We start from the raw sequence: 27,700 nt of genomic DNA on the forward strand, positions 1-27,700 counted from the left end.
TCAAGACCTCAATCCAGTGTACTAATAATACTTAGCACTGTACATCACTGTACTGTTACTTACAAACATTAACTAATACATCCTCACAACACCCCTGCGAGGTAGGGAAGTATTATCCCTAGTGTACAGATAGGGAAACTGAGGCACAGAGAGGCTAAGTGACTTGCCCAAGATCACACAGCAAGGCATTAGCAGAGGCAAGATAAGAATGGAGATGTCTCTTGTTCCCAACCCCATGCTGCCCCCCACTAGACAATGTTGTCTGTCTGGACACGGGGAACCCAAGAGGTCCCTTTGAAAAGCAATGCCTAGACTTGTTGCCTATTAATAATTTTTATTTGCCTTTAATGAATTATTTCACAGTTTTTCCCTCATACTGTACACCACGCTTTCACAGTCCGTTCAGTGTTCTGTGGTAGCCCACAGCCTTCTTCTCCAGCGCTGGGACAGCTCTGCAGGGGGTTTGTAGGGTGCTCTGTGCTTTCATTAAGAGGATGTTTAGAAACAGTTTTCACTGGCATTAGACTGGGAGCATGTGAGCTCTCACTGGAGACTGATAACACACACTGGAGAAGCAGGCAGAGGGAACTGATGGTAAAAGGGCATTTGCCATCCCCTGTGAAATGACCAGCAGCTCTCTTAGTTTCTTAGCTCTTCCAAGCTCCATTGACCACTCAGAGCAGAAACTGTCTCCAGCTTGCCTGGTCAGGAAGTCGTTGTTCTGGGGTTGCTTCCCTAACAGGTAATAGGCAGTCAGCTCAGGACCAGAAAGGTCCCCCAGCATTGCCTACTCCAGGTGTGTGACACTGTCTTGGAACAAGGCTGGCTGTAGCCATTGTGCTCTCCTGCCACGGGGAAGGGGTATTACCACTGTTGGCAAGCAGCTATATCCAGTGTCTAAGTCTCTTTTTTTTTTTCAAAACTGGGATTCAATGAAGAGCAAGGGGGAGTGGATGGATGAGGAGATGAGGATGAGGCAGAGCAAACAGGAAAATCCACCAAATGAGTTTCTAGGAAGGAAATGTTCCCCCTTGGGCACTTCAGCTGAAGCGGCTTCATTTTCACAAGGCTTCTTTCTCTCTCTGGGAACACCTGCTGAGCTTCATCTCTGTCAGCTGGATATATCGTATGACATTGGTATCTGCAGGGAAAGAGCACACATGTACGCACACATTGGTTACAACTCCCTGTGGAAGACAGACACATTGCACCTTCATCCCTGGTGCATCACCCGGGGAGCAACACGGCTCCCACACTGCCTGCAGGAACAGCATGATTTGAAAGGTGCTCTGAACCAAACCCTGCAGCTTTGGTTTTGGAGAACCTGACCCAATTTGTGCTCGCCATCCCTGTTGCGCATGATCTTGCCTCAGCTAGTTTTTATCTTCTCTTTGATTACTCTGGGTCATCACAATTGAATTTGCACAGTTGAAACTATCCAGGTCATCCCTGCCTGTTCTTTTGGAACAGCACCTTCACTGGTTTCCCTTCCCTCCGTGCCTGCATACAAGCCCCTAAAGGCATTTTATGTACGGTTATCCTCTGCCTTTTTGCCCTCCTATTCCTTTTACAGCCTATTTCACTCTCCTCTTATTTTCTTATGATGAGTTGAATTGGGAAATGCATCCTTCATGTTCTCTTTGTACCCTTGCTTTCCTTAAATTTCATATTTGGAAGTCCTTCCACCATGACACTCTATCTGCATTTTGGTCATATGCTGCATACTGCCTTGGTCTATCCTGTCTAATGAAGTTCCTAGGGGCAGGGAACCACCAATTCATCCCTGCAGAAAGCTGTGAGGTCCCAGCACTGAGCAAGTGGTAAGCTGAGTGCTCTTTTTCCTTCCAGTACTTCAGTGCATCGACACAGTGTCATGGTTTAACAGAGACTCACACGTGAGTTTTGCTTTACCACCTGGCCTCAGCAATGAGTGAAACTGCTCACCCTGAAGCACAGGTTGATCTAAACAAGCGTTGTCTCCAGACAGACCCCACAATTCTGCACTCATGGTCAATCCTTTCTCAAATCACATTGGTTTACTATCATGAGGGTGACTTCCCACACACATGCCACCCACATAGTAGCAAAAGCCATGTGGTATCAGAAGCAAGCAAGAAAAAAAATAGCCACTTTCACTTATGCATTGATTGAAAAATGGTTGTTTTCTCACAGCCTTACTCAGCCAGCCAGGGCCATCTTAGTCTATTTAAGCCATTAGATCCTCAGAAACTAATCTGAAGCACACTGCAGTCCACAGTCAGAGGGCAATCCTGTCTTCTCCTCACCCAAACAGCAATGTGCTCCCGTCCAGCTAGGGAAATGAGAAGCACCTGGCTTTCAAAGAGATGAACAAATTACTAGTAACTTGTCCAGCACTAGCAAGTGTAGGTATTGCACCCACCAAAGCAGTTGTGGATGCAGTTTCCTTTAAACATGAGAAGGGGACATCTCTGTTGTGCTCTCAGCCACAGCTGAAACAGTGGGAGACAGACTGTTCTCTTTCCCTTCACACAGAACTCCCCACAAACACGCCATGGGGTAGCAATGGGCTGAGGCAATGCTGTTGTGACTTCTCAAGCTGTCTCTGGCGGGGTGGGTCTCCCTGCTGTCTTCTGCAGGTACAACTGCATCATCCTAGTCAGTCTGGAGGGTGGGATTCAATGATTAAGTTATTTGCCCCACCTGGGGCATTCTTAATGAGCCAAGGACTTCTGCTGTTGTCAGACAACGTGCACCAGCATCCTGGGCTGTTTGTGCACCAGCATTTCATACCAGCCCAGCACATTTTAAAAGCAGCTTTCTTAAAAACAGAATTGGTTTCAGTTGTGCAGCCTCAGGGAGTAGACATTCAGTTGAGGGCATAGCCCTCAATTTTAGCCCTGAAATAAAATCAGTGCACATGGCAGGGAGGTGGCTAACAGCTCCTAGTGGTGTAAGGGTAGGGCATGTAGCCAGGGCAGAGCCCTGCTGTGCTGCCTGCACAACCCTGCAATCTCTCTGCTCTGTGCCTTTCCAGGCTTTGACAGGCTGTGGTCTGGGTACCCGTCCCCGCTGCTGCGGTTTGCACTTTGGATGTCTGCCTGGCGTGGGTGGCAAGTGGTAGCTGGGAGGGCACATTAGGGAATCCCACCTGCCCAGGCTTACAGGGACTCGGCGTCTGGCTGAGGGGGTGGCGGTGGGTTTGGTGCATAACTGGGCTATGAAAGGCTGGCAGCTGCCCCTAGCTTGCGGGTAAGGCAGCTAGCTGCTGGCAGCACAGCCTCACCTGCCTGGGAGATTGCCACACGCCCAGGAAGCTGGGGGCAAAGCAAGGTGGGAGATGCTCCCATTGAGAGCTAGTTATAAATCTGGGCATGTTTGGGGATGTTGTGCTTCCTTCCTTCCTATCTTACCAAGGAGGAATAATAAGAGCAGCACTCCATTTACAGAAGTGGAGCCCCTGTCTTTGTCAAGTCTTTTCCATCAAATACTATTGCACCACACTAGTTCTGCCTGCAGCAGTATTTCAAAGCTACGTGTAAATGTTAATGAAGAGAAGATTTTCATCTTTCAGTGAGGAAGAAGTGATCCCCTTCTGCTGATGTGGAAATAACAGGCAAGGACAACTCAGATGGGGTCAGACCTGTACAGAGATGCTGGCAGAGCTGCAATAGGAACATGTCCCCTGGCTGTTAGGACCGTGCCTGTGTCCTTGGTGCAGAGTGGCCCTCTGCCATTTTAAAGGTAATTTCTGCTCCTCCCTGTAGCTTCACAGCTCAGGTGCCCATCTGCTTTGCAGACACTGTGGCCTGGGTTTTGTTCCCAGGACTTCTGAGTGACAGGGATGCAGGAAGGCAGCTGCGGAGCTCAGCCACGAGCCAGCTCCATGCAGCATGGGAAATCCAGCTTGTACGTGCAGCCCGCATGATGTCTGACCGTGAGCTTTCAGTGCGGGGCCAGCAGAGACAGCTGTGGGTGTTTGGTATTACCAGGCCAGATGCTGGTTCAGCCTCAATCCCAGTCAGCACCTACCCTGACGATGTGGCCCCACCAGTGGGAAAAAGCTGAGCAAGGCTGGAAGGTCAGGTGTCCATCTGGCTGCCCGTGCTGCACCAGCCTCTGACACAGAGTTCAGGGTGGGCTGCATGTATGCTTTGCACAACTTAACTGTGGCTTCCCTCTCCCTTGGTGAGGAGAGTTATACAATTATCTTGTGTTATTTCCATCTGCTTTTGTGATTTTTGTTTGGCGGTAGCGTAAGAAATCAGGCCAAACTGAACTTTCACCCTTAACAGACAGTAAATAGCCATAAGGGATTTGCTGTGCTGACAGCCCTTTAGAAAAGTAAAACCCTTTGCTAGCTAATTCCCCTTTACCATTTAAAATCTCCCCCACCAAAGAGAGTAACTGCCAGTGATTTGTGCCAAAAACATCCTTATTAGAAAAAAAAGAACACACAGAACATGACTGTAATAATGTCCAAGTGCTTTTACCAGTGAGCCTTGTGAAAACTCAGATAAAGAAAAACAATCAGATTTTGCAGATGGAAACACTGAAAGTGGAGAGACTGACTTATTCCTGTCTTGATATATTTTGTTATATTCGTTAATATATATAATATATATTATATAAATAAGATATATAATAATAATATATTTTGATATATATCAATAATTATTATAATTCTTGATAGTGTTACCTGATTCCTGCTACTGTGTTTTAACAGTCACATCCTTTCTTACTGTATGTATTCACTTCTTTCCCCCTGAATACCCTTCAGGTTTTCCATAATCATAAATAAAACAGTGGAATAATGGCCCTGAATGGTCTAACAATAACAGGGAAGAGTCTCTGATGCAGAGCTGAAGGCCAGAACTGTTTTTTTGTATACATTAAGGGCCTTTGGAGACACTTTCTGGTATGTTTTTGCAGCAAGCTGTGGTATTTGAAGCTGTTGCTGTTGAATAAATTAGTATTTATTTCAAGAAGCAGTGAGGGATACCAAATAAATAGTATCGGGGCAGGAGGGGAGCATAGAAATACATATTTAAAAAAAATGGAAGCAAAGTGGTTCAGCTAGAAGGACTGTTTCAATTTGAGCCTAGTCAGACCCTCAAGGTTGGGATAACTTCTTATTTTCCACTGACTATTTTTCTCTTGCATAGGCTTCTCCCTTCCCTGGTTCTGGCAAGGGCTGAAAGCAGAAGGGCACACTGCAAACTCAAATAGGCTAAACTGAGCTTTTAAGCACATTTGCTCAGGGAGTGTGGGGTGCACAGCTGTGCTGTCAGACTGCCTGGAGCCCATGACCAAGCGTGACAGATGGGACCAGGCACTCTTAGGGGAGGTGGAAGAGGAAGGAGATCCCAGCACACCCCCAAGCACACCCTCCCTGGTGCTCCTCCAGGGCACAGCCACCTCAGGAGCCTTGCAGAGCCAGTGCCTGTAGGACATCAAGCACAGCCAGCTCTGACAGCCTCCCTTGCGTCCTCTAGTTCAATGAACATCAGCTCCTGTGCTCTGCCAGGACCCAGGCTCGCTCCTGCTTCATGACCAGTTCTCACATCCAGGTGGAAGAGCTGCTCTGTGAGGTTTTCTTTGCACATGGCTTCTGTTTTGGTTTCTTGTGCTCCTTTATTTTTTCTTTGAGTATTACAAAAATTCTCTTTTAGCAGAAATGTTTTAAGCCATAGCGTGGTTTTATGTCCCCATTACTATTTGAAAAATAAAAGCACCATCTCTGCATTGTGGCCTTCCACCCCCTGTTCTGAGGCTGAGGAGGTTAGCGTAAAGCTGGTTGCTCTGGCAAGGATAAGTTGTTTGGATACATAATTTCTTTGCTGTCCCAAAATGAAATCTTGGGTTTTGACATATGGACGGACAGGTACTTGAACTGGCAAGTGGCTGATTTCACAGTGAAAGTTGAAGCACCCTGATGAAAGCTTTGTGAGTGAATGTCTGTCTCTGATCTAACTACAATACTAACCCTTTACTGAGATGGTGGAAGGCATGGCTACTGAGGTCTACAAATAGTCCCCTGGCTTTGCTAAGGGGAAAAAGCTTTTTCTCAGTCAGGAAATGTAATGGTTGGGATAACACTCTTCCCCATCCCGCTTTCTTCTTCAAAAATAAACTAGGGAGGGAAAGAGAGGCAGGATCCCCTCCACACAGATGGCATTCCAGCAATATTGTCATCTTCAGGTTGTGCTGCAGCCTCGGCAGTAGAAGAGGGGTACAGCTAAGGATACAGTGGGTCATGCTCATCCCTGTGGAAATCAACACAATCAAGTCCAGGGACACACTGAAACTCATGAAAAGTGCTCAATGCAAAGCCACATCCCCGCTCCCCCTCCCCATACCTGTCGGCTGGCGGGATCTTGCCTCTTTCAGGTAGTAGAGGGCCTTGTTGAAGTCACCCAGGTGGTAAAATGCCACTCCTGATCGGTAGAGTGCCTTGAAGTTCTCACCTTCTTTCTGAAGCACTTTGAGGCAGTACTCCTTGACTCGCTCGTAATTCACCAACTCCGCCTGGAGCAGGCAGGCTGCAGGGGATGGGCAGGATGGGGAGACAGACAGACACAGGAGAACGTTAGTGCTGTGTTATCTCCCTGCTCCTGAAATCTGCATGGGGGAAAAGAGCAGCTTAGGTGAGGGAAATTCCTCAGACCTGTGTTTCAGAAAGGGTCTGGTCATAGGGATTGTTTGCCAGACCCGATTGTTCGCAATTGAAATACCAATGCTTCTATTTTTGGCATTGCAAAATGAAGGGATTGTGTTTGCTCCAGGGAGGGGGAGAGTGTGAGAACATAAACATCCCTTCACAGAGTGGGAATGCTGAATGGTCTTGTGGCAGCTACTGGCTTCATCTGTAGTAAAATCACTTCTCCGTCTGAGGGCTGGAGCTCAGGAAAGTACAAAAAGGCAGTCACACCTACCTGACAAGGAAAAGAGGGACTACAGTGGATCAGATTTTGTATTTGGCTTAATCTAAGGCTGTTACATTTGCAAATAATATGTCATTGTCTTTTATTCAAGAGGTCCTGTATGGAGTTCTGCTATATGAAACAAGAAGGGGCTCCGCTCTGCTAGAGAATGCACTGCTAGCAAACCAGAGACACCTGGAGTTGTAGGAGAGAGAGCACATGTGCCAGGCTGCGTGCTTCCTGCGAGGTGTTGCAACACAAGCTCATTGCAAGAGGTCAGTTCTGCGGACCTCCTAAAGGAAAAGGTAAGCACAGTGAAGCAACAGCATGCTGAGGGCTGTACGCTGAAGAGCAATTGTTGCATGAATGTCAAGTTTCTGAAGAAAATTCCCATAGTGAGTTTCCCGCAACTAGGAAAGAAATAAAGAGGAAAGGGGGAGATCCTGGGGGCATGCTCTACAGCTGTTTGTGGCTTCCTGTAGCGCTCACTCTGGTGGGCTAAACTTGACTAGGTGTACAGGGCATTAAAAATAGTTTTGGGAACACTGACATAAATAGGACACGGTGCAGCCACAGTCTTTGGGGAAATGCATAAAGTTGTGCTGTCAGCAAGCCCACCTGATGCTGCAACCCAAGGCAACTTTGGGAATGACACCATTTGGGGAAGGGGGAAGTAAGGCAGGATGCTGCTGCTAGGATCAGTTCAGAGGCTGGCAGTGGTAAGTGCCAGGGCATGGAGAGAAATTTCCCATGGCAGGTGGTGTTACTCAGTGTGTCTCTGGCAAGGAGACTCACTGCTCCTGGAAATCCAAGTTGTCACGGTTCAGGTGTCACCAATGAATAGCCAGACTTCATTTTTTCGCATGGTAACTGCAGCCTGCACCTGAGAGGATACAATGCTGCATCAGGCATATGATACAGTTTTGGATCCCATTCCCCTGCACCCCTGAAGTAAGCTGTGCACCCCTTCTGTATCTCACTTTATATTTCATGAGCAGCAGTTTGGCTAGGTGACCTCCACATATTCCTTCTGATCTAAATTGGTCCAAGTCATCATCATGTCCATCATATTAACCATCAGTTAACATGGATGGAACACATTCCTAACCCAAGTATGTGTTTAAAGCTTAAATAGCTAGCTGGGAACAATCATAAACAGGCTTTTTTTACCAGTAGGGAACTGATGGTACAGATGTGTTGAGCAAGGACTGCAGAACTAGCCCCACTGCTGCTACATTTGGTTGAGCGATGCAGTAATTGCTGAGAGCTTCGTTCCATTTGCCTTAATGATGGACTTTCAATATATTTTAACTGCTCCTGCTATTAAAGTGCATAGGTATTTCAAAAGCATCTTGTCGCTTGCTATTTGATTGCCAGTTAAAAAACACATATGTTTCTAAAAGCTTAGTAGAATTTCCTTACCCAGAATTTGTCCCTTCCTATTTGTCAAACATTGATTTTTCTCACTCTGTTTCTAATGGAGCTTGAAATTATTGTGCCTTGTTTTCCTTTATTTTTCAAAGCTATTAAAAAGATGGTTGTGTAAATTTACTGCTGGCTTCACAGCCCTGGGAATGGGATTGCTTTGTTTATCTGCTGACCAGTGGCATGTACAGCAGTGGCAGTAGCTTTCTGCACTCTGCCAATCTGATCCAGCCTTTTGCGTCCTGAGAAACTGCCTTTCAGTGCAGCCGGGGGGATGGGGCGTGGATTTGGATTTCAGTCTCTCTGTTCATTTACTACTTGGTATTTCCAGTTCGAGTCACAGAAATTACTGTGAAAAATGACAGGCAGTCTATTCATGTATATTAACTCAGTAATTCCATATTGGACTTGCTTCATGGGTTGGTTTAAAAGAAAAGAAAAAGTCTCCCACAGCCAGCTAATTCATAAATCCAAATGGGCTTCCAGATATCCAGCTGGGTTCTTTCTGTGACTCATACTCACAGTAAAGATTCTGCAGGGCATCCCCACTAACCGTGCATAAAGCAGAGAGAAGTCAGTACCACATGGCTAGCAGGAGAGACACGTGTTTATCTGAACAAAGCGAGCAGATGGATGTGCAGGAAACGGTTCTGCTAAAAGAGCTGGCCATTTGGAGAGCCAGCGTTGGAAGCGGCTGCTGGAAATGAACCTGGAGGGAGTATCTCCCTTATAAATATTTACAGGTGCGTGCTTTCAGTTCTTGGTGGACTGAAATTATCTTAATGGACTGTGATTCTGTGCAAATATTGAGGCCGTTAGTAATTGAGCTTTCAGAAATGGGAGAGACATGGAATCCCTGTACTTCCTACCTAATGCAGTCAGGGGAGAATTGTTTTGAAAACGTTTTCCTAAACAGACATGTGCATCTCTGGCTGGGAGTGTTTACCACATCAAACACCTCATCACCCCCCTTCTTAGTTCATAATGCACCCGCAGTGAATCCTTCTGAGGAACAGACGTCACTCAGACTGCATCGAGAGGTTTATGAAGCTCCTGCTGCTGCTTTCTTGAAAGTGAATGGGCTTGATCCCACACAGCACCATCTCTAGTAGCTTGCTGGCCATTAGAAGGGTACCCTTTACATGCAGATGCAAACCTATAGTCAACCATTCCCTGCAGGTCTTGTCATTGTAATACAGCATCTGGTGGCTACATGTCTCCAGCCTAGAATGCAGGGTGTCCTGCTTTCCCGCAGCTTGTGATGGTTATCCATCATACTTGCTTATCATTCTCAATTTGGCAGCTGATTTACTGTGTCAGCTTAAGCAGTAAGTAACTCCTAATTTTTGAAACCATATATGTCACATGGTCATGAAGAGTCCCTGCCTGCTGTAAAATAAGCCATTTTAAACTATCGGGTGACAATTTTTAAGTTTTAATTTGTGGACTCGATCTATGCCAGCCAGTTCCATCAGCTGCAACAATCGGAGAGGTGCAGTACAGATTTGGTACCAGTAGATAACTGTACCAATAGAACTAATTTGTGTGACACTGTTCAGCACAAGGGTAGGCAAAACAAAGATTAAAGCCCCTGTAGAGATAAAACACATCTACACCTTTAACCGTAACCAGTAGCGGTGGTTAGCAATGGGGGGAAGTTGTAACTAAAATCCTGACAGCTGAGGGTTTTGGATTCTACTTTAGTGCACCCTGACTTAATTTTGAATTCCAGAGTGTCTTTCAAAAAGATATCTAGGCTTGATAGGTGTGAGAAAGGATCCATGACAGCCCTTTTCTCCCAAAGGTTAATTACTTTCATTGTTTAAGAAACATCGCTATGGTTCTATACTGATTTTTTTGTTTAGCTGCAATTACCAGCCACTGGCGCAATTAGTAGCCACACCTTTGCTACCCTGAAAAGCTTGTGTTTCCTTGTTGCATTGGTACTCTGAGATTCTGGTCAAGTCACTCCTTCATCTTCCCTTTAACAGCCTGCATAAAGAAGTGCCTGGAGTCTCTTACTAAAAAAACCCCTGGTTTTCAGCTTTTCTCACTTTTATAGCTGTTCTTTGAGCCCTCAAAATGAAGTTCAACTGAAGCTGTCTGTTAGCATCTTACTAGAGAAGCCTCTTCTGTATGAATACCTCTGCAGGTTATGCATATAGCTCCATTTGGCCCAAACTTCTGGCTGCTAATTTTGGCTGAGCTAAGAACTAGGTCTGGAAGTAGGATGTACAGGTTTTAACATGGAGATTTGGAACAACAATATCTAAAGCCTTGCCCACCTGGCAATTTTCACCAAAGGGTAAATCTGTGAGCCAGAACAATCCTCCAGACACAGTTTATACCGGTGGCTAAATTCCCGCTGTAGGCAAGGCTCAAGACCTCTCCATGTTATAGAACACTTAAGAGAGTGAGCCAAATTACTGCGCAAGCAATGTTAGCATATCCCTTCCCCATGGCATGTTCCTTGGGCTCAGCACACTCTGTTAGTCATAACAGGAATTCATTTGCTGTTGTTGAAAATGTTCTTGCCCTACAGCAGTATCTTGGGTTGCAAGTTCCTATTTCACAACTCCTGTCTTGTTCGCAGTTCTCCGTCACCCAGGTAAGCCGGTAGTGCTGCCTACTTTTAAGACTGCCTTGTGCCTTCCACTGGAGGAGTCAGCTGCTCATAACTTCGTTAGTTTTTAAGTTTTTGGACTAAAATATCCATGTGAAATGTCTACCTTTGATGTCTGCTTTTGGAAAATGTCAGCCAAGACTGTTCGGGTATTTTGGAGAAACAGGCTAGGAAAACATATATTTCCCTTGTTAAAGATCTCTGGTGACTGTCTCTTTGGATTTGTCTCATGCCCTCTCATCATTTCACTTTGCAAACTGTAATCTGGCAGTTATCATTTGTGTCAAGCAGGTGCCTTCTGTTATCCCCAGGGTAATGTATAGCTGGCCAACTGATAACCTTCTGAAAATAAAACCAGTATAGTACTGCACGTAGTACTCCATAGAGGTGCTTTAGAATTCGGTACCCAAATCCTCTGAGTATTCAGTCCACCCCCGGCACGATCTGATCTAGGAAAAAGCGGGGATTTGGGAACTTAAGAGAGCAAAAAAATTCTCTTATTGGGTCACTGGTCACAGGAAGAAAGAAGAGCAGAAAGTGGAAACCAAGCTGAGAGGGGTTGTCTCAGTTATGACAGAAAGGCAGGGAGACTGATGCTTCTTGCAAGGAGGAGGCTGGAGCTGAGGGCCACGTGGGGACAGAGGCACAGACCCACTGGGGTGGGGAGATGAGGTCTGTTGAGAAGACAAAGTTTGGGGGTAGAAGAGGAGTTTAGAGTCTGGGACAAGGTGCTCGGGACATAGAGACGCAGTGCTGCCAGCTTGGGGACCAAGAGGAGCATTTATATAATCGTGAAATCCAAGCAGAACCTAATCTCCCTAGGTGTGTATGGCAGCAGCCTCTCTAGCAGATCACTTAACCACAATCATATTCCTGCTCTGAATCATCTTTTTCTCTGCTGGATATACTCACCAAGGGATACTGGGCTGCAGCGCTGAAAGCTACTCCTTGCAAATACCCCCTGGAGGCTGGAGCATGTGTCCTGTGCAAGAGCTAATAGCAAGTCATGTGGCTGAACCACTCATGTACCCATGCAAAAGGGTCTGAATCCAAACCACCTTTGTTTCCCACCCTTTAGACTGTAAAAACCAGCTTGTATTGATTGATTTGGTTGCAAAGCAGAGAGAAGTAGCTAAACCCATTACTGCTTAAACCTGAAGTAGATATTCCCTCTTTACTGTACTTGTTCTTGACTCCACCACTGGAGTTTAACAGCCTGTGTGGATTATTACTCCTAAGCAAGTGCTAGGTACTCTAACCACTACAAATTCAATGTGCATTTCACAAACTGACAGTGACAGTCCCAGAAATAACCATAACTAAACTCTACAAGGTACTTCACTTTCTGATATGATCTTGCCCTAAGTATAGCAGCCCACAGCTCACTTACAATCTATTTAAATTGCAGGAAGATGGTGTGTATTCTTGCTCTGGTTCTACTTTGGAAAACATATGATTGATGCTTTGATATTACTGCTTCAGGGCTTTATTCAGACATTTGATTAAGACCTTTATATATCATTGAACAGGCTTTGTTCTCGTATCTCTTTAAGACTCAAAATAGTAGGACAGGCTAGGAGAGTCTCATACTTCCGTTATGTCAGAAGGCTTAGCATCCTTCATAGAGATGCTCTTCCTCAGAAAAGATAAAACATGATAGTAGTAAGTTCTGGTTTGATTAAAGTGTTTGGGAAGAAAAATTATTGGAATATAACAAAAGGAAACAAACAAAAAAAAAAAAAAGGAAAAAAAAGAAACAGAAAAAAGAAAACCAGGAGGGGAGAAAAAGGAATAATGTTTGTCTTGGAATAGACAGCAATCTCCTAACCACGCTACTAATGGATGTATCATTAATCTCTCCATGCTGCAGTGTAAATGGTGTTTACAGAAAGCGCATGGAGCTTACGGTGTCCACTGTTAGTAATTTAAATTATAATTAACTTCTAAAATAAAACAATTAAAATGTGTCCCATATGATTGTGCTGAAAATGTAAAGGGATATCTTGGATTAAGTGTCAGCTTGGACTGAAACTAGTGTAATTTTCATGTACAGTGTAAAAATATCTGGACTACTGGAACGCTTATCCAAATTTCTCTTAAGTTGAAGTTATTGGTCCTGAGTGTGCAGGCTGCACAGGCTACGTGTGGATGGCACAGCTCAATTTTGAAACTATGTTTTAACCTGTCTTAAAATTTCAATCCAGATTGGCACTAGAAGGAGCCAATATGACATGCAGGAATGTAAGAAGCCTACACCAAGGAACAGAGCTGAGGTGGTAAAGCTCCATGTGTGCTGTGCCTTTCAAGAATGCAATCCAGCATTCCTCAAAAGAGGATGTTTAAAGCATCTTTTTTTTCCCTGAAAAAAGCTTCATGCAGTTTCACTGCTAGGCTGAGACACTAATTAGGATCTGCAGTTTCCAAACAATCTCTTCCATGAAATATTTCTTCTCTTTCTCTATAGTCCAAGCTTGCAAACAAAAAGGATTTTCTGGCTTCTCACCAATAAAAAGCTAATTATAGACAGCTTGATAATGTCTGGCAATAATCTGAACAGCTGACTCCAAGTTAATGGGATGAAAAGGGAATATCAGAATGACAATACAACTTTCCAGCCAGTGGCTCTCATTTATTCCTCTCCAGGTACCAAAAAGGCCTAAACATGCCCGTATGTTTCTGCTTGAGGAGAAACGTGTGGAAAATTAAAATCCAAACCGTATGACAGGTTGTCTCTCTCCGTAGGGAGGGATTAATGCTAAATGAGGTGTGGATCCACAAATGTTTGGAGAGCACAAAGAGAAGCCGCGTCTTCCAAGTTGCCTTCCCCTTCTTCTCAGCCTGCCTCTCCATTTGTAGACAGATACCAACCATTCCTCCTGACCCTGCCACCTTGGCCGTGCTTTCCTTCCAACACATAGCATGGTCTCCCTCAGTTCTCTGCTGCTCCTGAGCCCTTCGTACCTCTTCCAGAAGAAAGACCCTGACTTCACAGTTCCAATTAGCTTTTCTAGGAGAGGGACAGTAGTAGTGACTGCCGTATGCTGATGCTTCCACCATCATACATTTTAAGATGTATCTAGCAGTTCTTAAAGGATCTGCTGAACCTGCCTGTCAGGCTTTTTGTGGCTGGCAGCCCACCCTAGGACTCTGCCTATCGCCATCCCTTGGAGGGCACAGGGCTGATAACAAGGAGATGAGTAACAGCTAATGTGAGCTGTCAGAACAAATCAGTGTCACTTCAGTCTGCAATAGAGTAATCAATCTTGAAGTTAAAGGAGAAGCAGTAGATGTTACGTATGTTGGCTTTTACTCTAGTCAAATGACAAACTTAAGTGACATTTTCTTTAGCAGATTGAAGGAGCACAGTCTAAATGAATAGACTTAACTCTGTTAACAAAGTGAAAGACAATATTAAGTAGAGTTCTGCACTGATCTGTCCTATGCCCCATGGTATTTGGTATTGTCAATAAAAGCCTAAATGACAGACTGCAGACTGCCTCATCAATCCACAGAAAACACCAAGATGTGAGGAGCTGGCCTCAGTTGGAAGACATGGGCAGAATTGCAAACGATCCCCACAAACTGGTGGTGTCCTAATAAAAACAGGATGCGATTTGACAGGGGCAAGTTAAAGGTCCTACAGTTAGGCAGGAAAAAACCCCACTGTGTAAGTCCAGCAGGGGAACAGCTGGGTGGAGAATTCTGCTGGAAAGGATCTGAAGAGTGATGAGGATCACCGGCTCAAGTCAACAAGGCTATACTGTTAATGAAAAAAAAAAAAAAGCACACTGGCATGTACGAAAAGCCATTGGCAGACACGTGAGAGTACAGTGTCTCATTTTGGAAGCCAATCTTGAAATAAATTGCGGATGTAATCCATGGGAGGACCCTGACAGTAACAAGTGGTTCAGAGAAGTCAGAATATAAGCCTTCAAGATGACAGTGAGGGAAGGTAAGTTAACAGCATTCATACATGTAAAAAGAAAAAAACCCACCTGTAATGCAAAGAAGGGTATAACCAGGATACTACTTGTTGTTCGTGTACTTGGGAACTAAGAAGAGAGCTTACATCTCAGCTAGAAGAACTTTCTAGCAGTGGAGAGTGACGCACTGAAAGAGACTACTTGGGAAGGATCCTAGCTCTGCAAGTGTTTAAGAGCAGCCTAAGCAAATATTACCTAGGATATGTCTTATCTGTACCCTTGTACCATGCATGGGTATGGGCAGAAGACTCTGGAATTGCTGTTCAGATCTGCAGTCCTGTTATTAATTGCTCTGTAACACGCAGAGCATGAACGGTCTTCAGTTCTCCTTGATGGCTGCCATTTAGTGCTAATCCCTGTCGGAAGGCCCTGTCAGAGCAACATCCTAGCCAGATGTGAATATGTAAGTAACAGCAGGCATGAATGATTTCTGCCTTTTCTGTGTGTTTATGTTCCCCTATTTCAGACTTTCTAATTTTCAAAAACAAAGTTCTTTAGAAGTGTTATCTTGAAATGATTCTTAAGCTACTCTAAGGCAAGTTTGTAGTGATTTATGCTTCTTTTTTTGTCACAAATCCAGTGATACAACACTGCAGTTTTCCTTCAAAGGATCAAAGCTTTGAGAAACAAGGAATTTTAGCAAATTTTTCATATGATCCTCATAGCTTCTGTTTTGAAAAAGTATTGTGACCTACCAGTTCCAATAGTTACTGGTCCTTCAAATCAAAACCAAAGGCTCTACTGAAAATTCCTAGCTATGATAATATTAAAGAAGTAGCTAAAACCTAGATGTCAAGCAAACAAGAATTTTGTTCTTGTTTTTTGGGTTTTTTTGTTCAAGCCAAAATCTGCTCTCAGTTGAGTAACAGCAAATCTTTATCCCACCAAAATAAAGCGCTTAAGGTGAAAATGATCTTCATATTGCATCTTCTAATCTCTATGCCTTTGATTTTCCCAGCCAGGAGAAGTAGGAGCAAAGTCTGAGCAAAGCACTGGTAGAGCAAAAGCTTTAGTCAACTTTTAACTACTAGATCATTTTGATTTTATAATAGCTATAAATACTAGCTCTTCCTGCAGCCACATTAGAAGAGGTGGACATCCCTGTTTGTTTTTGCCAAGGCTGTTACTGTTAATCTGCCAGGTTAAATCCCCTAGAGGTTTCCTCCTCCTCTTTATATTTATCTAGTAATCTTTGATCTGTCATTATCTTTTAAAATCAGTACTCATCCACCTAGTCGATATGACTTGGGATAAGTTTGGCCTTCAGATCTACTCTTCCAGCTGTTGTTTGGTCCATCACCTCTTCCTCATGGTTTGCTTTTGTTCACCTTGTGTTGCTTTACTCTCTCACTATGGCACCTTCTCTGCATCGTACCCTTTCGTCTGGCTCCCTGTTGCTATTGACACCCACTGGGGGAATCTCATCTCTTGAGCCATTTTCACAAGGCAAAAGTACATAGAATTTTATCAGAGATCAGGAACATCAGATGGTGACAACTATCTGGTAAGTGCCTAGAATTCAGCAGCAGTCCAACTCTAACAAGTGCTATCAAATATTTTATTATTCTTACCAGAATATATTACACAGTGAAATTAAGGTCTTAAGGGAATGTTGTTTTTTTTCTTAAACCCATCTGAGACAAGGAGGAGATTTGTTAAAGTACGGAGACATTTTGGAGGAAGCGATGGATTTCAAGCTGCCTTCTCTACTGAAGGGTAAAGTATCCTTTGCTCATAGTGGTTCAGATAACTGACAGCAGTACTGTGAAATGCAGCTGGAACAGCTTGAAGGCTCTCAAATGAAGTCACTGACAGTTGTGCATTGCCTCAAGCCTGGCTTACTGCAGCATGTTCAATTTAGGCTGAAAGCTAGCACTTTATCCTGCACCACAAACAAGGCACAATGACGTGGCTCCACAACATCTGTGTGCTGTGCCCTGTGGTGGCTCACAGTTCACCTCCAGGACACCTGAAAGAGCTGACAGCTGCAGAGTCTGCTAAGCAGGCTGTCTCTGGGGCCACCTCCTTGCGTATTCATACCATCTATAATTGATAGGGACTGAAATGCTTTTGGTTTTTCCTTGAACTCTCCCTGGCTGAAAAGACTCATTTGGCAAGATGGAGAGGTCAAATAGGGAAGAACATTTCCTTCATTAAAATGATAACCCATTCACATGTTTTATCTAGGTCCAGTGTAGCCCAAAGCCTTTCCATTTTAATAACGGTTTGAAATACAGAAAAACCTTTACTGTCTCTGTGGGAGCGATGGAGAGAACAGCTGACAGAATCAAATAGGCAGAGGATGCCCAAGTCAACTGTTTTCTAACCGAAGACAGACAGGTATAAAACAAAGCTCTCAACCTTGTTTTCCTTTAAAGAATGCTCTAAACAAACTTACAGAGGAGAGCGGTTTGTCAGCGACACAGCCAACTAACCCTGGCTGTGGCAGCTGGCTGAGCTTTGGTAGGCGATGTAAAGTGAACTTCAATGTCACCCTTTCGTGCAGCTGGGCCTTTCGTGTCTTTGCCTCTTGCCTGCCCTCCCTTTATACTGTATAAACTTAGCACCACTGAGACATCTGTTTCTCCATCAAATCTAGCTGGCCAACAGGTCTGACAGTTATTGAGAGGGGACTGATGGAAAACATACATGCTTATGACTCATTTCCTTTGGAAATCGGGCTGAAAACAAAGGACCAGAGGGACAATTCAGTGTATTATTTGCTTGAAAAAGTCAGGGTATGAACTGTGCAGGAGCATAAGCCAGTCCTCTAATAAGATGTCTTCTCTTTAATATAAGCTGTGGTAAAGTGTCTCAGATAAAGGTCTCAGATCATTCCCACCCCCTTCACAAACCATGCGTGTGCAATGCATTGCTGGCAGTGGAAGAAGGAGGTAGGAGTCTGTGTGTCTGATCAGGAGCACGTGGAGGGTAACTTCCACCCCAAGTAGAAAACTTGTTTTCAGGCACCAGGAACACCGGAATCATTGTACTGAATCAGGCCAATAATACAATTCTCTGTCTTGACTGTGTCTTTTTGGTTAAGCTAGGGAAGGTGAAGATGTAGTGGAATAATTATGTCGTGGCTAAAGAAGCCGAAATGGGTTCTGTTGACAAGAGTATCGGTCTGTAAGTAGAAATCACCAGTAGAATACCTCAGGAATTAATTTCAGAGTTGAGCTTGTTTAGTGTTTTGTTAATGCCCCTTTGTAAAAGTAGGAGCGCCCTACTGACTGTGAAGTTCTAAGGTACTGTCAAAAGGCACAAGGGTGACAATGTGACATAAAAAGAACACAGCAGTAAATTTATTTGGGGTGGAAGTTGGCAATACAAAATGTAAAACCGTGCTCTTTGGGACTACAAAGAAGTTTTGCTAGAATTTGTGAGCTCATGAGCTGGAAACTATAAAGAGGAAAAGGATGTGAATATGCTAGATGATCACAGGATGACTGAGTCATTTATGTGACATGGCTGTGGACAGGGAAATGGAAATCTCAGAGAAATTTATTCGTAAATCCAAACCAGTTAGCAGTGGTTCTCAAGCATGAAAATGGAATACTTGCTTTACAGTTTTTATCCTAATACAGCAGTGAATGTTCTGATTAGTTATGTGTCTAAGCCTTCTTTTCTAACCTTATTAGGTTCTTTAACTCCATGATACCTTCTGGCACTGTAGTCCAAGTTAATCAGCCCTGGGTTTTAAAAATTATTTTGTATTAAACTATGAATTTAATTTACCCAACCCCACCCCATGAGCAAAGCTCCTGAGCTGCCTCAGTTTGAACTCCATCACAGTAGTCAGAGAATGTAAAAAGGAAAATTACTACATTTTCTTTGTACTTCCAGTATAGGTGAGGATCTTATGCTGCTCTGGTTTCCTTGCAACATGAATGCACTAACATGTCTTAAGCAATTAATCACTGCAAAGCATTTAAGAGCATAGTAATCTAGGATTTGAATTATGCTAGTATTAAAAAAATATGGTGACTAAAGGAGTTGAGGCTTAACTTTGCACCATGCTGTTTGATGAGCGAATCGTTGCTACAGCATGGGGCAGATATTCTGATCTGATTCATTTTGAAACGCTACACAAGAAAAAAGGCGCCTTTACAGAAAAATGGCTAGGGCTGACTTACAATGATTTTCCAGAGCGTCATAACAGACTCCTTCCCTCATCATTCTGCTTCTGGATGGGGTGATGACCTCCCTGGACAGCTCCTGTTTGGGAGAGGCTGTGGCCATTCCACAGACTTATTCCCTGAAAGTGTGGATGAAACACAATCTTTCTGCCCTCTCCCTCTCTGGAAGCGGGCACAGGGCAGAGCAATGTGAATTCTCACAGCCTCTTTCCTGCTTGAAAGATCCTTCTTTGTATCATAAAGATGCTTTTCATATCAGGGTGAATTTGTGCATTAGATGGCGACTGTAGGAACAGCACAGCGCACTGGAGGCAGACATTTGTTAGTCACATCAGCCCAGGAATAGCCAAAGGAAGCACTAAAGGTCTGACATAAATTTTTAAGTCCCAGACACTTCCTCTGCTTTTTATTTGCTTCCAGGAGTAAATTTCCTCCCTCACATGCTACACTGGGGAACGTGCAGGGCAAGGATACCCCACTGCTTGTTTTGTATTCTCCTCTCCACCTGCTTCAGGTAGTAGTAAACAGCTCTGCTGGCTGGAGTCAAGACTGAAGTCTTTCAAGTTGGGAAAGACCTCAGATAAGCAGCGTCCAGCTGGGCTGATTTGAAATCAGTTTTTGCATGTTAGGCTAAGCCTTACAGATGCATCAGATGGGTAGCGAATTTCTACCGAGAGGGCCCTAAACCCCCTTGCTTTACAGAATAAGATGACTTATAGCAAGATAGATACCTCACTTGAGTTTCCTCAGGTAGGTAATGAGCTGTTTACATGTCTCTGATGTGTCCATGTTAAAGTAACACCCAAGGTGTGAAAACTGACAGTTGCAATCGGGGCATCACAGGATCTTTGGAATCAAAATTTGAGGAACACTGGTTTGGCGGCTCTGGTAGCTGACCCAGCTGCTCCTTTCCAGCAGCTCCCAGGCAACTAGATCAACGGCCAGATTAGCAGAGTTTTGCTGCCTGCCACTCTGATACGAAAGGAGTTGCTGTTGCCATCGATGCAGAACAATCTACATGACAGCCCCCTAAACTGGCAGCAAGTAAATGCAATGGGCAGTGCGCCTACTGAAGAAAGAAAGGGAATACTGAGCAGTGGCTAGGAAAGTACTCGCTTTAGTAGGGCAGACTTGACCTGTCAAACATGGATGTGCTGGAGAAAGAAAAATACTGAGTATTTCTAAAGATTAATTCATGACAATGCCTTGCAACCAACAGTGTCCTGTATCCTGAAGGGCTTAGGCAGCAATGTAAGGGTGGTTATTCTCTGCACCTAGGAACACGTACAGAGTTGCAGTTCATGCCTTGTTCACGGTGTATCTGAGTGAATAGGACTGAGATGTTGTGATAGTCAGGAGCTTGTCAGACAATTCTGGATTCTTTGGCAAACAGATCCACAACTGCTAGAGGTGCAAACAGCACAAGATTGCCTTTTTTCCCATGACTCCTGTTGGCTGGGAGGCTGTTGCAGAACCATTCAGGGGTGGTGACTTACACAGCCCAAGGCTTTCAAGATGAGTATGTGCTGCTGTGATGAGCAAAGTTGTGATCATGGCTGCGCAGGACAGGCATGTATTACAATTCGTGCCCCTGATCTGAAGAGTTGGTAATTTTATCACTGTGAATGACAAAGGATGTGAAGATACAGAATATAGTCATGTGCTTGCACATGTACACACCATTGCAGAAAGGTGCTCCTCCTTTTTATACATAAATAGGTAACCAGCACCAACTGACTGGCTTGCAAAAGGTGTCACAGCAGAGATGGACCCTGAAGAGAGCCAGGAAGGGCAAGAAGGTCCAACCTGCACTAATATACTGCAGGAAAAATCACCTCAAAGGAATCAGGCACAAGGCGCTGTGCAGCAGAGTATGAGAACAAAGGGGATGAGAGGGCCTCACTGGCAGAATGGAGAGATGGCGGAAGCCTGGGAAGGGACAGACTTTGTCTGGGAGGTCAGAAAGTCTAACGTAGCTGTGTTGCATCTGGGAGAGTGAGGAATTCGAAGGGTAAAGACACAGACTGCATAAGCAGCCCTGACTCCTGAGCTGAGAAACGTGATGGGAGAACCGGGTGCACGGGACAAAGCCAAGGAGAAGCAGATGGTGCGATCCAGCCTATAAGCCTCAGGGCAACGGCATGTCAAGAATACTGGAGAGTGGGGAGAATGGAGTGGATTTTGAAGTAAAGATCATGACATTAGCTGTTGCCTATGGACAGTAACAGATGAGAGCTCTGGCACATCAAGCTATGACGGATAAAGATCATTGCTCCCAGCTGTTGCTTCTGCCATGGGTTATCAGAGAAAGAAAATGTGCTGTGCCTGACTCATTTCCATGAATTGAGGAGTCCTCCTGTGGAGGTCTAAGAGGGTGTGACTCATTGTGACTTTTGCTGGAGGAAACTCTAGGAAAGCATTTCAGAAGAGGATGGAGTAAAGCTGACAGGATGTGCTACTACAGAACTCTCAGAAAATATACCAGTGTTGTCAAGGTAGAGAACAATCAGTACTCTTTAGGTAAACAAATCAACCACTGCTCTGTTCTTGAAGAAGCTTTGTGATTTTTGATGTCTTTTGCTTCATCTCCCATGGTAAGCAGTAGCTAGACTTGGATGTATCTGAATTCACCAAGACTGCAGCTCCTCTGCGCAGTTTGGCCAGGGGATCTATGCTTTCTCAGTACTCTTTTTCAGGCAAATGATGACAAGGTCAGCTGGGACAGGCTTCTCCTCATGCAATGGGAATTAAACAGGTGGTAGAAGTGGCTGCAAAGAACACCACCACCCCACCCCCCCCCCCCAAAGCCTCAAGTTTTGAAAAGGCTTGGGAAGGACAGTGACATATATAGAGCAAAATGCATCTCCTGCCTCAGCAAGAGAGATGCTGTCAGACGTGCATCACTTAAACCAAGTTTGGTGGCACCTTGCCATCCTTTCCCTTCCTCCCTCCCACCCCCCAGCATCTGGATATATTTCCATCCCATCTTTTCAATGCACAAGAAACTCCACGAAGAGGGAGAATTTTTTTCTCCAAAAGGAAACAGGTAAATCTCCTAAAAGGAAATAGGTAAATACTGAGTATTTCTAAAGATTAATTCATGACAACGGCTTCAAACCCCATTTCTTTCTTAAATACATGTCAGGGTTTGGGTCTATCACTAAAACCCCACACATAGTCATCTGTGTTTATTCTCTGCTGCAGCTGCACCTACCTGGAGCAGTAAGTGCATCAGGCTTGTAAAACAAGATATTCCCATGCACCCTGGCTGGGTAGATGTATCTAAACCAAGAGTGCTGGGTAACTCCACCCTCAAACCACGAAAGTGCAGACCACATCCTGCTCTGTTTGTGCTGCTGTCTTTCCCACCACACGGCATCCTCACAGAGGGTGTTTTTTGTTGATGCAGCGCATAAAAAAAACTTCACATCAAGCAACAATCCAAAACTGCTTTAACACCCACAGCACCATGTGTCCTGGTAGAGTCTGTGCTTGTTAATGGCTATATACTGGGGTGGGATTTTAGCAGAGACTCCTTGTGAGGAGTCCTAGTGGGTGGTCAGTAGAGACAAGTTTTACCAGCTTTTCTCATGTTTAGTTATATTTTTATTTGGATTAAGCATTATAAATATTTTTACTTGGATTTCTCAGTGTGACTACTCGCCAAAGTCTGCGCAATTGGTGATGGTTGGGGGTAGTACCTGTGCCCCAGCCTAGAGCCCGAGGCTGCCAGGAGGTTCCTACGCTGCTGGAAGTGCCATGTTTTGTGGGACTGTCGCTATGACCTTCGCATAGTCATGAATGGTACCAGTGCACATTTCTGCCGGCATAGGAGGCCAAACCTCATCATCCAAGCTGAGATGTATCCTGGATGGCTACATTTTTTAATGCTTTGTGCAGGTATGTGTGCCCTTCTGCCAAGACTCCTACAGTAAACTAAACATACCTGAAAGGGGATATAAACACATTACATTTAATTTACATTCATGTAATTAACAAAGCCTTACAGTACTGCCAAGACATCATAAACGCAGATGGATAAACGGAGGTTCAATGAATGGAAAGATTTGGTGAAGGTAACACAACTGGTTAGCTCACGGAAGAGGAACTGGAAACCCAGATCCCCCAGTGCCACTCCTCGTATACCCACTTCTCCCTCTGGTTCTGTTTCTCCTGCCAGGATTAGCTCTAGCATTTCCGCGTGTTTCGGAAAACCAACAAAGGTTTGCTTATCACACTGCAACACTCCCTCACCAGAAGAGCTTAAAACTATGCTTACCCTTGGTATTTCGCTACTTTGGAACGACTAGGACTTGTTTCTCTCTGCAGAGCAGACATAGTCCTTTTGATCCTGTAAACTTTTAGGCAGTAATGCTGGAATAAAATAATAATTGTGTTTAATGAGGGTAATGATTGCATTTGCAGTAGGTAAATGATCCCTACCTGCATGCAGTACATAAAGCATATAAGCTTCTTCCAGATCAAGGATGCTGTAGGAGCGGGAAAGGAGGCTAAGATCTGAGGGATATTTGGCCAGGTTGCTTTTCCACAGGCATTCTTCATACATTCACCTTTTTTTAAAAGAACGCAGACCACTGACTTGGGGGAAACTCAGTTGGATGCACCATCAGGATGAGATTGTGGTCCCTGTTCTTTCTTTTTCAATAGAGCTGAGAGAGGCAAAAAGAGGTCAAGTGGCTTCCTCAAGGTCAGAGACCGTCAGTGAGTCATAAAGAACGGACTGTTTGCCTTACAACCCTGCATTCATTCTGCAAGGCTCTATGCTGCTGGTAGGCTTTTTCTTTGCCTACCCTAGCAATTTCTGGGAGCCTTGACCATGCTGCTGCCCTTGCGTCTGGTGACATTTACCAGAGACTTGTGGTAAAATGCAGAGAGGTATCAGCAGGCCTGTGTAAGAACATGGTGGCACTGGATTCTGCAGATGTGAGGAGGAGTCCCTTTAAGGCAAAACTCTTGGAGCTTAAACTGAAGCTTAGCTAGCAGCTTAGCGAAAGAAATGTGCACAGCACTGCCAATGGCAAGTGGTGAAAATCCTAGGCCGATTTCAAATATTTAAAAAAAAAAATCACAAGAATTTAAAACCCAGCAGATCTGGGATCCTTTGAAATGGGCTAAATAGTTCAGGTTGTGGGGGTGCTACACAGTTCTACCTTAGAAAACACACCGAATATTTTGGGACTCTGATTAAATACAAGAGCTGGCCACCCCACCTCACAGTATGAGAATTGCCTGCTGAACATACTCTACAAAAGAAGCGGAGCTAAACAAGAATCTGTGTGCATGGCTGTGCCTAAATTTACATTCTGCAAAGCAATAAAGGCACTGAACAGTTTAGTGTTTGCCCACATGTTCTTACTCATGTAATCAGTCAGATTCAAAAAAACAACCAAACAACCCCAGCCTTCGCCCATGAGATTGCCCAAAATCCCCTTTGGGTGTATATTTCTCACCTACTTACTTGGCTTAGTGCGTTATTTACCTATAGTGGATGCTCTCCCCTGACTGGTGTGCTGCAAATAAACAAGAAATTGTGTGTGTGTGCATCTATATTTGTGATGCAAAACATCTCTGACAGGTGGTTGTGTGGTGGCCACATGCAAAATGACAGTGCAAAAGCAAGGTGGGCTTCATAAATGCCAAGCTTAGAGAGTAAGCGGAGGTGCTAAAAGAACTTGCTAATAAGGACACTCAGATGACAGCTGCTAATGCTACCGGGTATATATCAGAGCTAAGTGAAAAACTGCTTTCTCTAGAATTAACATGTACTCCTGTTATGCTTTCTGCACTATGCAGATTTATTTATTTTAAAAATAGCTCTAGGCACTCATTCAGTGTGTAGAAGCAGAACTCCATGCATCTCCTGTCCTCCCCATGTCAAGTAACACTGACCTCAGCTCTAACAGCATGTGCTGGTGCCTCCGCTAGCACCCACTGTGTAAAGAAACTGGTGGCTTCCGCTGCACCACACTTAGAAAATAGAGCCCCACTGCTCCACCTCTTCAAGTTGCTATTAGAAAGGTATACCAATTATTATGGCATTGCTGGGGAAACTCATCCCCCCTCTTCCCTTCTCTTCAGACACGAATTCACAGATCCTCCTGCTAGAATGGGAGCTCTGAGACCGGGCTAGGAGTAGCAATGCTGCAATTTCAGTTTAACTGCACACTCCCCTCTCCAACGTGCAGGGCATTTCTTTAAAATTGCTTGCAGACAGCTCTGCAGACACACATGAAGCCACACATTTCCGAGAAAAATGCTGTTCTCTGCTCTGTGCGTGCCATCTACTGAAAACACGTGACAACTGTCTGTGTAAAATGACAGCTTGACCTGCTGTGAGGTTATCTCAGGAAAAGCACTGCTTGCAACTCCAGGGTTAATTATACTCATCTCCTCCTGTGTTCACGCTGGTTAAATTTAGGAAAAAATCTGTTCAAATCTAGGTTAAAGATGGAGCATGTTTCTCACACTGATTGATCCTGCTGACAAGATCAAATATAAACAACCGTGAAAAAAATTCCCCCCACAAACCCCAAATGGTAAATAAATGAGCTGGACGATGACCATTACACAGGCCAACTCCGTCAGCAGGAGCAGACACATTTCTAGCAAGTGGAACTTGTGTACTCAGCAGAAAGTGCCACAGAAGCAAATCCCATCCAACCCTCCCACTTCATTTACCTTCTACCTACCACATCTCATCGGTGCCTAGCAGAGATACTGCTCATCAGTACTTTTTCAAGCCCAGGAACTCACCAAGCTATACTGTTCAGAGTATTATGGGCTCTTTGTATATAACCCTGCCAATCTAAATGATCCTTGCCAAATACAATAGGTTTTAATAAACCTGTGAACAGAAATTTGGAGAGACAAAATTACAGCTGTGCAATTGTGGTACTGCTCAGGAATCTCACCTGCCTCTCCCTCTATGCAATTTCAACAGGCTTTTGAGGGAAGAGTATTTGAAAACAAGATGAAAAGGGGGCTAAGTTGTGCCCCCCATTACATCCCAAAAGGCATGTCAGGTATAACAGACTGGCATATATTAAGACAAGAGGAAATGCTGGCTTGGTGTTTCAAACCATTCGCTTTATTCTGCCTCTTTTTTAGCGCTAGGCAACAGGAAACAAATCTAACCAACTCTGTCTGGAAAGCCCAAAGCCAAGTGATGGTGACAGCTGACACACTAATGTCCTGATTTTTGCCATTTTCCCCCTCAAGGACAGAAAGGCCAACGAGTGACCCTTCATCCTTCTGGAAAACAGCAGAACTTTATTAACGTTGTTAGTTTGTGCACCTTGTCCAGGTTATGAACGTGCTCTTCCCTGTATGTACCCAGGCACAAGTTTTTGGTTTAGAGGTGCGCTTTCAGGCTTGGAAAGAAAAAAAATCCATGCGCTGCTAGGAACCAAAAATAACCTCTGATCCTGCAGTTCTCGCTTGGGTGAAGTTCCTTGAAGTCAACGGGAGTTCTGGCTCCGTAAGGACTTCAGAATCAGACTAACAAAGTAGTTAACCCCCCCCCCAGCCCTCCCCTCCGTCCTCCTGCAGCACTTGCTACCAGCTGGCAGGGAGCAAAGGGCGTGCTCCCCTGCTGACCGCCGTGGTGACCGGCAGTTAGTGGGAAGCCAGCGCTGCATTCGCTTTCAACTTTCCTTGCTAAGAGGCCAACATTTTTTTTGTATCCAGTACTATTTGGAGCTACTGCAGCAGCGCCCAAACCCTTCCCCTTGCTTACACGAGATGTGGCAGCAGGAGTCTCTCCCTCTGTGCTACTGGTAATTACAGGCACCAGAACGGCAGCTGTGGCGGAGGGGCTGAAGGACACATCTGGGGCTGAGGGGAAGCGCAGCATGCAATCCCGGCCGGCTGACGAGCCACATCTCCCCAAGTGCGCTCCGCGCGCCCCACGCCCATCACCTGCCTCCCGGGGGAGCGGCCGGGGCGGCCGGGCAGGGCGGGGGCCGCAGCCGAAGCCCGCGCAAGGGGCGGCCTGGCCGGGCGCCCCCTCCCCAGCGCTCCCCGAGGCAGCCGGGCGCCCAGCCGTGCCCGGCCGCGCTGCTGTGCCGAGCGTGAGACCGAAAATAAAAATGGAAGGCGGCGGAAGGGAGGGCGACGAAACGAGCGGAGAAGCGATGCAGCGCTGTTCTGCGGAGGGGAAGGGAGGTGTGTGCGGTCGAGGGGGGACCCGCCGCCCCACGCCCCGCGGCCCCGCTGACCTGCCAGGCTGTTGTAGCAGTCGACCTCGATGGCCTCCACCGCCTGCCGCTGCTCCTCGCTGAGCCCGGCGGCGGCGGCGGCGGCGGGAGGGCGCTGCCCGGCCGGCTCCTGGCTCAGCAGCAGCAGCAGCGCCTTGAGCTCCAGCAAGGCGCGGTGGTACTTGCCGATGGCCTCCCGGAATTTCTTGTCCTTGTAGCACTGCGCCCCTTCGCTCTTGAAATCCAGCGCCCGCCCGATGAGCTCGCCCGGCTCCGCGCTGCCCGCCGCTGCCGCCGCCCGCGGCTGGGCTCCCCCCGCGGGGCCGTGCCCATCGCCCGCCCCGCGGCCGCCGGCGTTCAGCTTCCCCGCCGCCGGGCTCGCCCGCTCCATGGCCGCGGCGCCGCCCGGCTC

The 27,700-nt window shown here is 45.5% G+C and overlaps 1 protein-coding gene across 1 annotated transcript; it reads right to left on the reverse strand.

Annotated features, from left to right (window-relative positions):
* Nucleotides 1-27,697, reverse strand: TTC9 (tetratricopeptide repeat domain 9). The gene is made up of 3 exons (XM_037395355.1): nucleotides 27,310-27,697; nucleotides 6,339-6,521; nucleotides 1-1,141 (listed from the first exon to the last, which is right to left on the reverse strand). The coding sequence occupies exons 1-3, from the start codon at nucleotides 27,677-27,679 to the stop codon at nucleotides 1,062-1,064; spliced, it is 633 nt and encodes a 210-aa protein (XP_037251252.1). The 5' UTR covers nucleotides 27,680-27,697; the 3' UTR covers nucleotides 1-1,061.
* Between the last annotated feature and the right edge of the window lie 3 nt (nucleotides 27,698-27,700).

The sequence above is a fragment of the Falco rusticolus genome, chromosome 7, assembly GCF_015220075.1.
Source record: "Falco rusticolus isolate bFalRus1 chromosome 7, bFalRus1.pri, whole genome shotgun sequence".
Classification (NCBI taxonomy): Eukaryota; Metazoa; Chordata; class Aves; order Falconiformes; family Falconidae; genus Falco; species Falco rusticolus.